The sequence below is a fragment of the Jaculus jaculus genome, chromosome 1 (assembly GCF_020740685.1).
Source record: "Jaculus jaculus isolate mJacJac1 chromosome 1, mJacJac1.mat.Y.cur, whole genome shotgun sequence".
Taxonomy (NCBI): domain Eukaryota; kingdom Metazoa; phylum Chordata; class Mammalia; order Rodentia; family Dipodidae; genus Jaculus; species Jaculus jaculus.
The window spans coordinates 214617598-214632515 of NC_059102.1; the positions used below are offsets into that span (position 1 = coordinate 214617598).

A 14918-nucleotide genomic window follows, 5' to 3' on the forward strand; every position below is an offset into this window, starting at 1 on the left:
ATTTTCTTCAAGTTAAGTCTACTGTCAAAGGCTGGATGCTCTAGGAGATGATTTTGTTCAATTTCCTTGATAACAATTGTTGGTTCTTTGATAGTTTCTTCAAGTTCAGTGACTTTTAGTTTTTTTAATCAGGGTCTCATTGGTTGTTATGTTTTCATTTGGGGACTGAATTTTTGTTGATTTCTGTATTATTTTATTGGAGGCTTCTGTAGTAGGTAGGCATCCTTGGTGGAGATGTGTCAGTTTTCTGACTTTGGATTTTTTGCTTTGTTGTCTACCCATTTTAGGAAGACTCTTTTATTTTATATAGAAGGGAACAATTTTGTTTTTTGGCCTAGTCACCCTCTGACTCAGTTGAACAGGGATGTTGTTACCTAGTGGCCAGGTTGGATACCAGAGCAAAAGGCCTAATTCCACAGCTCCCACAGATGCCAGGCCTCCCAGATCAAGGCACAATGTGACCTACCATGACCAGAGGACTAGGAGGAGCAAAGGAACAGGGATCTGGCCTACTTTGTTGTGTGCCCTCCAGGGCACAGACCAGTACAGGCAACCCCGAATGGGGGGGGGGGAGGTTAGGAGGAGTCCAGAAATGCATCTAAACTACTCACTCCAGTCTGCCATGCCTACCCACACACTGCCTACGCAAGGAACTCAGACCTGGGAGGCAGGAGGAGCCCAGAAATGTGTCCACCCTACTCACTCCAGACTACTGTGCCTGCTCACACACTGACCGCACCCCATTTTATATTCTGAGTGTCCTCTTCTCTTAAAAATGTAGTTAAGCAAGATAGGTGGATTCCATGCCTCAAAAAATTTCATTACTCTGTCACTTTGATACTTTGTGGAATGAAAGAGCTTTTGCTCTGTAGCAACACATTGCTTTTCTCCTGTTTTTGTTTTGTTTGTTTGTTTGTTTTGTTTTGTTTTGTTTTGTTTGCTTTGCTTTTTGGTTGGAGTGTTGAGATAGGGTCCCCCTGTATCTCAGGCTGACCTGGAATTCATTATGTAGTCTCAGGGTGGCATCAAACTCAGTTATTCTCCTACCTCTGCCTCCTGAGTGCTAGGATTATAGGCATGCACCACTATACCACCACACACTGCTTTCTCCTGTTTTTTGTTGTTGTTGTTGTTTGTTTTTTGTTTTTACTTTTTGTTTTTTAAACATACCTAAGACATGTGTGACAATTAATATTCAGGTACTTGAGATAACATTTAATGTTACAGTGAGCTTATTGAGATAACCCACATAGTTTGAAAGATTGTGTCATGCCTACCTTTTAAAAAAATATTGCATTTGACTATTGGCATTGCCAGATGTTTTGTGTATGCTTATGTGATATGTGTGTTTCTTAAGTATGGGGTATGTGTGTTATTCAGTTAACAGCTAATTATTAGTCATTTTAGAATGGTTTCAGAATGTGCATTTGACATTGAGCTAAAAGGCCCATTTTTATTCTTTGTACCGTGAATGAATGAATATGTACTTAAATGCAAAATCTTATTTTTTCTACCTGCATTTTCCAAACCCACCTCTCCCATATATTTTTACACAGACTGTAATTAAAGTTATTGATATGAGCAGTAATTGTTTTTATCTTAGATTCAGAATGGGAGACTGCAGTACAAATTTGACTGTGGAAGTGGTCCTGGTATTGTCTCTGTTCAAAGCATTCAAGTCAATGATGGGCAGTGGCATGCAGTGACTCTTGAAGTGAATGGAAATTATGCTAAACTGGTTCTCGACCAAGTCCACACTGCATCGGGCACAGCCCCAGGGACTCTGAAAACCCTCAACCTGGATCATTTTGTGTTTTTTGGTGGCCACATTCGCCAGCAAGGGGCAAGACGCAGCTCCCAGATTGGCAGTGGTTTTAGGGGCTGTATGGACTCCATTTATTTGAATGGGCAGGAACTGCCTTTAAATACCAAACCAAGAGCCTACGCCCGCATCGAGGAGTCTGTGGATGTATCTCCTGGGTGTCTATTAACAGCCACTGAAGATTGCTCCAGTAACCCTTGTCAGAACGGAGGCATTTGCAATCCCTCACCTACTGGAGGTAGGCTTTATTGTGTGACCCTTTCAGAGGTTACTTGTGTGTGTTTAAGAAGTCATCCCCTAGATATCACTGTCAGAACTGGCAATTGGCTTGGATAGTGCATTAAGCATGGAGTAGTGGATGATGGAGGGGAGCAGAGCCAGGCTCAGGGCCCTTCCCAGCAACTCAGCTCAAGAGAGCCTCTCTTTCTACTTCCTGGGTACTTGATTGTCTCGGCCCGTCCCAATAAGCCCAGCTAGCTGCACACTGTTCTTCCAATCCCATAGATGTCAATGAGGTGGAAGATAGAATTAGTAGAATTCAGTTTTCTTTTATCTGAGGGCTCATTACTGAGGGCTCAATCTTGCTGGAAATGGAAGTAGCAGATGAGTCTCTGGAGTACCATGACCCCCTCCTGAAAGTGTCACCACATCTGTCTTCAGGCTGTTGCATAGTGAGGTCTTCAGGAGCTTCTGTATCCTGGACTTCTGTAGGGGCTACTTCTGAGTACTAAAGCTTGTCATAACTAATTGAGCAAAGATAAGCACATTATGTTAATTAAATGGGATTTCAGAAAGTAAGTTTCTACTAAGTAGTAGGTAGAAAGTTTGTATGTCCATTGAAACTTATAATAGAGTAAGCCAGACTATTGCCACAGCAGGACTCTGAAAATGTCACAGTCCTAACCCAACTACAGCTTTCCCTGGTGCTCATATTAATTATCCATATCAGATTAACTGTTCATGTCAGGGCAGCCAGGTGGCTCATCCTCATTGTGTGTCATATTGGTCACCACAGCAGGAAGAAAGGAACAGGGTATCTGCACACTGGTTCCCAAGTACCACCCCCACCTAGAAGCACTTAGCCCTAACTGCAGCTTTCCTCTGACAGAGAAAACCCAGAGCTCCAAGGGAGACAAAGAAGGACCACCCTGCTACCTCCCCAGAGCAGGTGGTTTAAATGGTCTTCCACAAAATAGAGAAACTACCATTCTCTACTCATCTAGACCTATTAGATACTCTCCCTTTTAGCATTTGAATGGTAGTGTCCAAGTGCTTTTCATGTTAATAACTATGTCTAATCCTTATATGCTTGAGGGTGGCAAGTACTTTGATGGGTGGTGTGTTCATGATCATTCACAGGGAGTTTTTGTCCTTCTCTATACATCTAACCCAGCAATCTTATATCAACTGATTAAAGCTAGTCACCATATATTTTCTTCTGTTCTTTTTGTTTAGGGTATGCAGGGTAAACATACCTAATCAGAAATTCCAGAATGCTTTAAAAGTTAGAACTTTTTGAGTGCTAATATCATATTAAATGTACAGATTTAAGAGCATTTACAATTTCAGATTTCCAGGTTAGAGATGCTCAGCTAGCAGAGTCTACTATGCAGATATTTCTCACATATAAAAGCTGTAAAATCTAAGTCTTTCTGACCCCAGCATCCAGTAAGGGATATTGCACCTCTCCCAGCAGTAGAAAGCTTGCCTGAATGGGCCATTCTTCCCTCAGAGAGAATGGTGGTAGTATCAGTAGTATTTCTAGATCTTAGGAAACTATCTTAACTTACTCATAAAGGTAGAAGCAAATAAGATACCTTCTGAATCACTGAATAACAATGGTTTTCTTCCTTCCTAATGTAGGTTATTACTGCAAGTGCAGCGCTTTATACATAGGGACCTACTGTGAGGTGACTGTCAACCCATGTTCCTCCAACCCCTGTCTCTATGGGGGCACATGCATGGTAGACAATGGAGACTTTGTTTGCCAGTGTAGAGGACTATATACTGGACAGAGGTAAGTTGACTTTGTAAAAATTTCACAATGAATTATAGCATTTTCTCACTTTTCATGGGTTTTTGTTTTGCTGTATTATTTGCAGTAGACTCAAGAGGTTTCTATATTATGTGTATCTACGTAGTGTGTGTGTGTATATATATGTGTGTGTGTGTGTGTGTGTATATATATATATATATATATATATATATATGTATATATTTTATTCTTTAGATGCCAGCTAAGTCCATACTGTAAAGATGAGCCTTGTAAAAATGGTGGAACATGTTTTGACAGTTTGGATGGTGCAGTGTGTCAGTGCGATTCAGGCTTTAGAGGAGAAAGGTAAATACTTTCTTTTAAGATTTATATCTTCTCTTTTTTGTAGAGTCATGTTCATTAGCAGCCATTGAAACTTTATGAACTTATTGGTTACTGCTATACCTGCTTACAGTTTTTCTATGGTTTTGCTCTTGTGGTGGTATCTTGAATTTTGCCATTGGTTACTTGGCCTTAGTTCATTAGTTGCCTTTCCTGATTATAATCAGTAACCAAAATTTACCAGTAACAACAGCTTTTATTGTGAATAATCATGATGGTTTCTATATAGATACTTTTTTTGAAGGAGGAAGAAAAGTTTGATAAGTGTAAGGTAGGTGTGCATGGGGTGCCATATGCTGCTGTTTAGAAAGGAAGTACGGATTTACTTGTGACTCTTGGGGCATTTTCTTTTAGGATGACAGGCCTGGGAAGGTTTTTCAAGAGATAACAACATTTTAAAATGGAAAACATGAATTTTCTGTCTATTCACATGTTTTCTAGAGCTGTAATTTTCCCAAAGAGGAATATTGCCTTATAACTTTCATCTAACCCAAAAGAAGAGTTTCTACCCTAACAGTTATCTGCATGTACCTTCCAAATTTCAGAACAGTACCTTGGCTCTCAAATGTAGAAACAAACATGTTCATCCTGTGGAACTGAGTTCGGTAATCTGTTGAATCCTAGAAACAGTGAAGTTTTGATACTGGCGTAACATGGCTTTCTTCCAAATGTGCATTTGGAGCATAAGATCGAATGATTAATTCTTCCCCCAAACCTTTTTCTTTCTTTACTATTATTAGTATATGTTCTGGTTGTTTCCTGCTTGATTTTATTTTGGCAGATCTTGTTAAGGAGGAATTTGTCTAAAGGATTGTAGGTCTGCAAAGGTCTCTCCTAACTCTGACACTTTTGGCAGGTGTCAGAGTGACATTGATGAATGTGCTGGAAACCCCTGTCGTAATGGGGCCCTTTGTGAGAACACACATGGCTCCTATCACTGTAACTGCAGCCACGAGTACAGAGGAAGGCACTGTGAAGATGCTGCTCCCAACCAGTATGTGTCCACTCCATGGAATATTGGACTGGCTGAAGGAATAGGAATTATCGTTTTCATAGCAGGAATATTTCTACTGGTGGTGGTATTTGTCCTCTGCCGCAAGATGGTTAGTCAAAAGAAGAAACATCAGGCTGAGCCTGAAGACAAACACTTGGCACCCAGTGCAGCTTTCTTGCAAAGACCTTACTTTGATTCAAAGCTGAACAAGAACATTTACTCAGACGTGCCACCCCAGGTGCCTGTGCGCCCCATTTCCTACACTCCGAGCATTCCAAGTGACTCTAGAAACAACCTTGATCGAAATTCCTTTGAAGGATCTACTATACCAGAGCATCCAGAATTCAGTACCTTTAACCCTGAGTCTGTGCACGGACACCGGAAAGCTGTGGCAGTCTGCAGCGTAGCCCCCAACTTACCTCCCCCGCCTCCTTCCAACTCTCCTTCTGACAGTGACTCCATACAGAAGCCTAACTGGGACTTTGACTATGATGGTAAGAGCAACCTCTTGCATCTTACTAAAATGGCATTGTAGTCCACAGTGAGGGGCTAGGATGGAGTTTAGTAGTTAAAGTACTCATCTGGCAGGCACCAAGCTCCAGGTTTGATTCCCAGCACTACATAAACCTAGTGTAGTGAAATATGTCTGTAATCCTAGAATATGAGAGGTGGAAAGGATCCAAGAAAATCATGAGCAAAATAGAGTGTGCAAAGCCAGCTCAGGCTTCATGATTAGATGATTGATAGTTGATAGATAAATAGAATGATAGGTAGGTAGGTAGGTAGGTAGAGGGATAGATCAATTATTTTATATTTGCCTTGGTAAAGTCAGTTATCTATGCTTTTGGGAGCTTATTAAGAAATAATTGAGGAGGTATTATTATGCTAGAATTATTTTTAAAATATGGCCAGAGGAAATCACAGAGTTCATATTAGTGGCATAGCATACATTTGATGCTTTAGAGAAAAAGTTATGTATGCCATTTTAAGATAAAAATTTTATTATTCCTATTTGCTCTTCTTTATAGGCCTACTTATATAGAAAATGTGTTCTGTGAATATCTAAGAATATTTGTTGGCCATTTTGTTCTTTTCACAATATTTCTTTTAAGACGTTTGCTACAGGAGAAAGCTCAGGTGGTTGCTTGGTAGAGCATAGCCATGGAAAGTAGGTATGCCGGTCCACAAGGAGTTCATGCTCTCTGCCATCTCTTGCTTTTAGCTAAAGTGGTGGATCTCGATCCTTGTCTTTCCAAGAAGGCCCTGGAGGAAAAGCCCTCCCAGCCGTACAGTGCCCGGGAGAGCCTGTCTGAGGTTCAGTCCCTCAGCTCCTTCCAGTCTGAGTCCTGCGATGACAATGGTGAGTGTTCGCTGCTGGCATGCTGTACCTGCCTGTATGCTGTCATGCGATAGGTGGGCCAGGTCTCCCAAGTCTGAATGTGTCCCATGATTGCCTTGGACTGCTAGTAACCATTGCAGCATAAATACTTGCATGAACATTTGCTGGGGCAAACACTTAAAATTAGTTTGTTTGGTGGTAGGACATATGCCTAGCATGCACAAGGGTGTTGGTGTTGTCCTCAGCCTGCAGAAACAACAACATTTCATCTTCATGAAGGGCCATTTTAACTGTGGCATTGGGTCAGTCATGGGCAAGCAAACATATTTAACTATGTTTAGCCCTTGACTAATGGTATATTTTTCACATAACAGTAATTCTTATATAGTCTTTATAGTTCCTTCCCCCCCCTTAAAGTTCCCTCTAACAACTTTTCTGACTGTTTGATGCACACATACACATATCTTTGCACCCTCCTAGAAGATATGTAGTAATCTGGAATGTTTGATATCAGTCACACCTTTGATATTACAAGGTATTATTTGTTTCTTCCTTAACCCCACTGCTGCCCCAGCTCCCATTTGGATCAGAGCGTTCTGACTGAGAGCACAGTTTAAGAGATGGCTAGTAAGTTTGCTTATATTTCTAATGAAGAAAGTTTGGCAGTGGAATCTGTGACCCTATTTCTATTGATCTCATTTCCCTGGAGTGGACTGTGTTGTTAACTAGCTTATTACTACATACAATTGGAGAAAATTGTCAGTAACATAATGAAGTGATTTCTTTTTACTAGAAAAAATTTTAATGTCAGAATAATATGTATGCTTAATTTTACTTGTATGTGTAAAAATGCAATGTGTTTTCATATTAGAAATATTTTATTAGTAAAAAGAGGTAATTTGTTAATAATTACCTGACTAAAGTAATGTTTATAATCTGCATAATCATAGTGCACTGCATCTGTTTAATTCATACACCCACCCTGTTCATGAGACTTTTCATGCCCTTTTCACAATTAAAGATGTCTGTAAGCATGTTCTGTTCATTTGAGATATGAAGCATGCTATACATGACAGTAAAGTAATCTGCATTGATCTGTGGGCACAGTGTATGCACATGTCATTGCTTGTCTAGCTAACAAAATGATATGATTAATTTTAACCTTAGCCCCTAACTTCTCTTCTATAAATTCATTTCAGAACTTTATATTGTCATTGTTTTTCTAGTTCATTGAAACTTCATTCTTATGCTTTTCAAACACTTAAATTCTTTCAGAAAGTTATGGTCAAATTAATTTTGAAATTAGTTGCCAGATAATACAATGTGAGGAAAAGACATGTACAGGATTGCTTTGTACTTAAGTCATTACCCCACACTTTGATCAGTTGTAACATTAAAGTCTGTGATAAGAGAGACTACACCTCCATTTCATTAATAGCTTTCTAAGCCCATTGTAGTAGTGAATCACAAACATGGCAGGTTCAGAGAGCACACACAGTACTTATATAGCTTGACGCCTCACTGGGCTGAAGTTGGGGTGTCCAGAGAACAGCACTCTGCCCTGCAAGCTCTATGAAAAGACGTTTTCATTTCTCACATTCTTGGCTCCTGGCTCATTTTTGAAGACAGCAGCACTATGTCTGTTACCTTTCAGGACCTGTAGTCTAAGCTCTAGCTACAGCAGGCTATCTTCCCTTCTTCTCTCCCTTCTTTCCTCTCCCCTTCTCTCCCTCCCCCTTCCCTTCCTCCCTTCTTGCCTGCCTGCCTGCTTTCCTTCCTTCAGGGGTCCAAGACTTAGAGAGAATGGGCATGCAGCAGAATATCTTGCCACTGAAAACAAATTCCAGATGAGGGTGCCACATTGTGCATCTGGCTTTACCTGGGTAGTGGGGAATCAAACCCAGGCCAGCAGATTTTAATAGCAAGTGCCTTTAACCACTGACATCACCCCTGTGCAAAGTCTTCCCTTTTAAAGACCTTTCCCAGCTAATTCAGGAACATTTGTGTCTCCTCTTCATAAGGTCCTTAGACCCCAGAAAGGTCCCTTTTGCTATGAGTGTTAAATAGTCATTACATTATAGGTTTGGCATAGCCATATTATATACATATACATACATTTATGTAGGAATTTGTCCTGTAAAATAATCTTAACACCCACATGCAAAAAGAATCTAGAAAATAAACTATCACCACTGACATGTCAGCTTACCAGGTTAGTCCATTTGCAGGAAAACAAAACATACAGGTAAAGTGAATGGGACAAAACCATTCAGTATTTATATCACATGTATATCACCTTAAATTCGTTTCTTCTGAGGTAATACACAAGTTCCTTTAATGACATCCTTTGTCCTTGGGATGTTGAAATAAACATTGCCTTTGCTCTGACATGATCCATAATTATAAATGTAGAAAAGTGCATCACTGATTTTTTTTTTCCTTTCAGTAAAAACATGGCTATTTTATTAATTTGATTAATAATGTAAGCCTTAATTAGAAAAGTCTATGGCCACCAAGTATGGTGGCACACACCTTTAATCCCAACACTTGGGAGGCAGGGGTAGTACGATTGCTGTGAGTTTGAGTCCACCCTGAGACTACATAGTGAATTCCAGGTCAGCCTGAGCTTTTCATAAAGAAAAGAAAAAAGAAAAAAATACATACTCTATACCTTAAAACAAAAAGAATGCAGGGTTTGTTCATAATTGTGTAGTGGTAAAGCATTCATTTCACATTTTTTAATTAGGAATGAAATTGCATGTAGCTAAGAAATTTTATGTGCTTCTTTTTTCTAACTAAAGATTTTCCTAATTGACTCCTTTTGTACCTTTTTACAAGCTTCCATAGTGACTGTAATACACCTTGTCAATACTGTCATTGACACGGTGAATAAAAAAGGTATAGTCATAAATGCCTGTGTTTTGTGCGTGCATTTTAAGTGACTGTCACTATAACACTGTGATTCTGCCTGTAGTAATGCTTTAAAGTAGTTGAGATTCGGGAAAGTGTAGTGGCTTTCATTTTTGAAATTGTGTGTATTCCTCATCCAGGTGCATCACAAAGGCATTTCTATGTTCGTCTGTTTGTTACTTTTTAAAAATCATAATGATTTTTGTGAACATTAGAAGTAATGTGTAAGATCTTAGAACTTATCTTTATGTGGTATAATGCTGAGAAGTTCAGAAGTAATTTTAACTGTGTAAAATTTTATAAAGAAAAAAATCCTTCTTCATGCAAATACAAGTAAGGTTGAATACCACAGAGGTTTTATAATCACCTAAAACTGACTCTTGATTTTGGTTCTTCCCTGAGTAACAAAGATAAAGGTGGTAGAATTTATATTTCCAAATAAGACTTCATGAAAATCCTTTAACATGAAGCTTTTATTTACTCAGGTTCATTTAGAAACATTAACCATTTCCCTCACCCAACTACAAATTAAACCATCCCCCTCTAGTGCATTAAAATTGGAGTCATAATATGTGAAACATATTGAACCTAGTCATTTCCAACCAAGACAGTTGTTCCCAGCACATTATGTGGGTCAGTATTGGGCCTGACGATTTGTATTTTAATAAGTTCCCAGTTGATTCTTATGTTCCCAACCTAGGGATCACAGCTGGAGAACTACCTGTGTAGACCATCAGGAACACAATGTAATTGGCTTGCAATCACCATGTAGGTGGGAAGAGGGGAGGTTCCCTAGTGGGTGTGTGTGGTAGGAAGAGGAAACGGGCAGACAGACATCCACAGTAACAAATTATGGTTGTGGGGCCATATGTGTTAACAGTTATGGTTGTGGGAAGTAGGTTTGTTTTCCTAAGAAGTAACATGCTTTTATTTGCGTGAAGCAGAAAGTTATGTGTGTTTTATCTATGGAGTTTTAGTCTTAATGTGATGATATTCCTATAGTTTAAATATTGATGTGCTTTAACCCTATACCATTTTGTGAAGCAGAAAGTTACCTGTGTTTTGTCTAAGGGATTTTAGCCTTAATGTGATGATATTCTGACAGTTGAAATATTGATATGCTCAAAAGAATTGGAACTTAAAACAGTTCCTTTATTTTTTGCTTACCTAAGAAGCCAAATTTTTTAAATTAAATTAATTTCAGTCTGAAATCTAGATTAAGTTGAAAGGCTATCAAATGTCTGGTCAGGAATAAAAGTTGTCAATCCTCATTTTAAGAGACTATATTATAATATAGTAGGCTTTTAAATTTTACTATAGCTACTTTTCCTAAATATTTGTTAAATTAATTTTATGGAAACATTACAGCCTTTACAGTTTTTTATTCAAATTCCTACAACAGGTCTAAATCAACTACCTGTTCAGATTTTTATTTACTTCACTTTTTTTTTTATTTATGAGAGAGAGAGAGAGAGAGAGTAAGAGAGAGAATTGGCACACCAGGGCCTTAGCCCCTGCAAATGAACTCCAGATGCATGTGTCACCTTGTGTATCTGGCTCACGTGGGTTCTGGGGAGTCAAATCTGGGACCTTAGGCTCCTCAGGCAAGTATCTTAACTGCCAAGATATCTCTCTAGCCCTTTTCATAGTTTTAAACTAGAGGAGAAACCGCATGAGGCTAAAAATTTTATTTCTTTTAAAAATCAGTTTATTATGTGGGCCTTCAAGGACATTACACACAGAAATAATTATCCTTGTTTATAAAGGTATCCATATTTCTTCCACAATTACTAGTGCTACAGTCTTAATGGACCCCAACCATTCATGCTGGACCTATGATGTCTTGTTTAATATCATGGTAATGTAAGGGGATCTCCCTTGTATTTCAACAGAGAACTTGAGGATTGGCCAGGTTGAGTGTCATGTGATTTGTTTGTATAAATGGGATCTGAATGACCCAGTGGAAATTACAGGTTTGAGGAGGCAGAGGCACTAATTAAAGAGCCTTGTTGGGGAGTTCACAATACAAACATAAGAGCATAGGAAAAGTGAATAAAATTCTTGGAGATTGTCATACCTTGGTTATCTGTAAAGGTCCAAGTTGATGAATGTCTCTGAACTAAGGTGCTTTTAGAGTTATATACTGTAAAGTACAGTTATATTGTACAGCTCTAGGTGTCTCTAGATTATTACCTCAGTTAACAATAATGTTTTCGTGCCTGTAGATTTAACGTAACCTTAAAAAAGTTCTGGTTTCAGGTTTCTCAGCAAATCTCTAGTCTACATCATTTGTCCTTTTTTTGTTTCCATATCCCATTGTGTTTGTGCAACATGAATTTCTCAGTCATCTGTAAATTTTAGACACAGTGTAGTACAGACATGGTATGGCTGACTAGGCCTTTACAAACATGTCACACTGTACTGTGCACTTGTCTGCATTGCTGTGTTAGTGTCTGATTTAATTATCGCTATTTTCTTTTCTTTTTTTTTTTCCTACTCTGCTACCAAAAGAATATTTGGCTGCTCCTGACCTCAGCAAATCAAGAGGTGACTTATGCATGCCAGTTGTGCATTGATAATCACTGAAAAGACTGACAAAGGTTGGACCAGTGCTGACTTGCTTCACTGAGTCACGGGTGTTGCAGCAGTCACTGGGCCATGCTTGTTTGCACTGCATGGTGAGCACAGATTGCCTACCTGTTCATGAAATTCTAAGAAGAAAGAAAGAAACTGCCTTTACTCTAGGAATTGCCTTTTTAGATTTAAAAGGGAAACAAAAAGCTGTTTTCACACAATCCAGAATGATTTCGCTCCTTTTCAATGAATGTAACATGATTGCTTGTCTGTCCTATGTCATATTTTTCAACATTTGTTTTGCTTGGTTTGATAGCATGACTTTGATATGCAACCTGTGTTAATAAGATATTTGATTGTTTTATTTAGGCTAGCTGTTATTATTACCTTCACTGCCTTTATCATAAAGGAAAGTTATTTACTGTTTCACCATGCTAAACATTATTTTTAAATCTGTCTTAATTTTTAATTTCAAGTAGTAAGGGTCCAACAGATATTTGACATTGTGCTCAATAGAAACCAATCCTTTATGAAAGAACAAAACTTCCTGGCTAGTTTCCTGAGAAGGGACGAATACTTTTCTTTACATAGTTCAAGGGTCTAGCAGTTAGTGGAGGACAAGTTAAGGGGTGATTAGATTTGCCTGTAGCACACAGCATGCATTTTCAAACCTGTACCTGTTTTGTGGGGTGTTAGAGACATCCTAAAACTGCAAGTTCACATTTTAGAAATATATCTTGGGCTTTAGAGATCTTCTACATGGAGTTGGAGTGGGACTATATCTTGGAGATGCAAGTAATTTTCAAAGGAATGAGCTTTGAATGATTGTACATATGTGCTTGCATTTTTGTGTCTTTGATACAATGATCTCTTGTCCCAAAGCAAAAAACTAGGAGGAAACACATTGAAAATCTCTTGTTTTCTTTTCCTACCAAGGGTACCACTGGGATACATCAGATTGGATGCCAAGTGTTCCTCTACCAGATATACAAGAGTTCCCCAATTACGAAGTTACTGATGAGCACACGCCCCTCTACTCAGCAGATCCAAATGCCATTGACACTGACTATTATCCTGGGGGATATGACATTGAAAGTGATTTTCCTCCACCACCAGAAGACTTCCCTGCACCTGATGAGCTGCCACCGTTGCCTGCAGAGCTCAGTGAGCAGTTCGAATGCATACACTCACCGAGAGATATGCCTACTGCAGGTAGCCTGGGGTCTTCATCCAGAAGTCGGCAGAGGTTCAGCTTGAATCAGTATCTACCCAATTTCTATCCCGTCGATATGTCTGAACCTCAACACAAAGGCATTGGTGAGAATAGTTCTTGTAGAGACCCCTACACCCCCTACCCTCCAGGGTATCAAAGAAACTTCGAAGCCCCTGCCATAGAAAACATGCCCATGTCCGTGTACGCCTCCACAGCATCCTGCTCCGATGTATCAGCGTGCTGTGAAGCGGAGTCTGAGATCATGATGAGTGACTATGAGAGTGGAGACGATGGCCACTTTGAAGAGGTGGCAATTCCTCCACTGGATTCTCAACAACACACGGAAGTCTGATGATCAGACTCCCCGCCAAAGTGCCTGGACTTTAAGGGACCTAGAGATGACACCCATAATCCTCCCCACACTGTGCTTGGTGAGCTCAGTGGGCACAGCTGCACTGAAGCTCACTCCTCTTGACGTGTTAGCCATTCCCAGCATCCCAACCCATGTGCTGCTCCTCGTCGAGCTCTGTGGGCATGGCTGCACTCTGAACCTCACTCCTCTTGACATGTTAGCCATTCCCAGTGTCCCAGCCCACTGTCACTGGATGTTGTTTCCATTGGCTGTGCCATTTCTGAGCATCTTTTCGTATTTACGTGTGTCTGTGTTAAGGTAATGAGACAAACATTTGGCGTGCCATCTTGTTAGCATGACTCATGTATTTATATAGATTTGATTATTTTAATTTTTCTCTTTTTTGTAAATTTTGTGTACAGATTTGATTTTTATAGTTTAAAGTAGATTTTCAGGATATGTTTGTGCAGTTGTTTTCTGCTGAATCTTGGTGGTGCTAGTGTCATCACTTAGCACCCTGATTTTTTAATATAACCAGGGTTTCATTCTCAGTCCCTTTCCACGGAAATATGACATTTCATCACCACATTTCAGTCTTGTCATTTATTTCTAGTTGTATATATAGAGTGAGGAAGATATGATCATGTACGTGTCTTAAATGGGTTGCTGTATTTTAGATTATAAACATTTTTCAGTATTGGAAAGTGTAAAGGAACCTTCTGCATACCTGTGTAGAACCAGAACCAAATTTACCGTGACACAGTTTTTATAGTGTCTGTATATCTGTGATGCAATGGTCTTGTAAAGGTTTTTACTGAAAACTACCATTAGCCAGCCTTTCTTACTGACAATAAATTATTAATAAAATGCATTAGCCTTACTGCCTGTTCTTTTTCTGTATTTCTGTATGTTGATGAATTGAGATGAAAGGAATTATATGTATGTATTCACTTTTGTGGGTTGCATACATGTTGCTTTCCTATTGCAAAAGCCAGACTATACTTAGGGGTGTAGCCACTAGGTGGCAGTATATGGTCGTTAAAGCATAACTTTTGGGGAGGCCCATAAAGGCAGTTTATCTTTGTCTCCTTAGTGACAGTATTATAGATGCACAGCACCATGTTTATAGATACAATATTCAAGAGAATTTTCCTTTAAACATTGTTTTAATTGATTAGTTCTCATTGGCCATAATTTGAAAGTATTTTTTTTTAAATTTTTGTCAATGAATGCACATCAAGTATTCGGTAAAGCAATTCTATCTTGTCAAAACTCATGCTTGTGCATGATTTAATATGCAGTCTTGAGCTATTTCACATGTATTTTTATGTAGTCAA

General features: G+C 39.1%; 1 protein-coding gene across 6 annotated transcripts in view; it reads left to right on the plus strand.

The window, feature by feature from the left end:
• The window catches only part of Fat1 (FAT atypical cadherin 1), a 130386-nt gene extending 115934 nt beyond the window's left edge, over positions 1-14452 (plus strand). For 3 of the 6 annotated variants that reach the window (XM_045146498.1, XM_045146506.1, XM_045146502.1), the window contains 7 exons: positions 1604-2060; positions 3686-3839; positions 4053-4163; positions 5056-5687; positions 6416-6553; positions 11954-11989; positions 12953-14452. In XM_045146498.1, the coding sequence (XP_045002433.1) occupies positions 1604-2060; positions 3686-3839; positions 4053-4163; positions 5056-5687; positions 6416-6553; positions 11954-11989; positions 12953-13581 (2157 nt within the window). In that variant the 3' untranslated portion in view covers positions 13582-14452. Of the gene's footprint in view, positions 1-1603; positions 2061-3685; positions 3840-4052; positions 4164-5055; positions 5688-6415; positions 6554-7106; positions 7160-9370; positions 9431-11953; positions 11990-12952 lie in introns of those variants that run through there. The other 3 variants (XM_045146504.1, XM_004666369.2, XR_006636336.1) reach the window with 2 other exon arrangements.
• Positions 14453-14918: the final 466 nt, after the last annotated feature.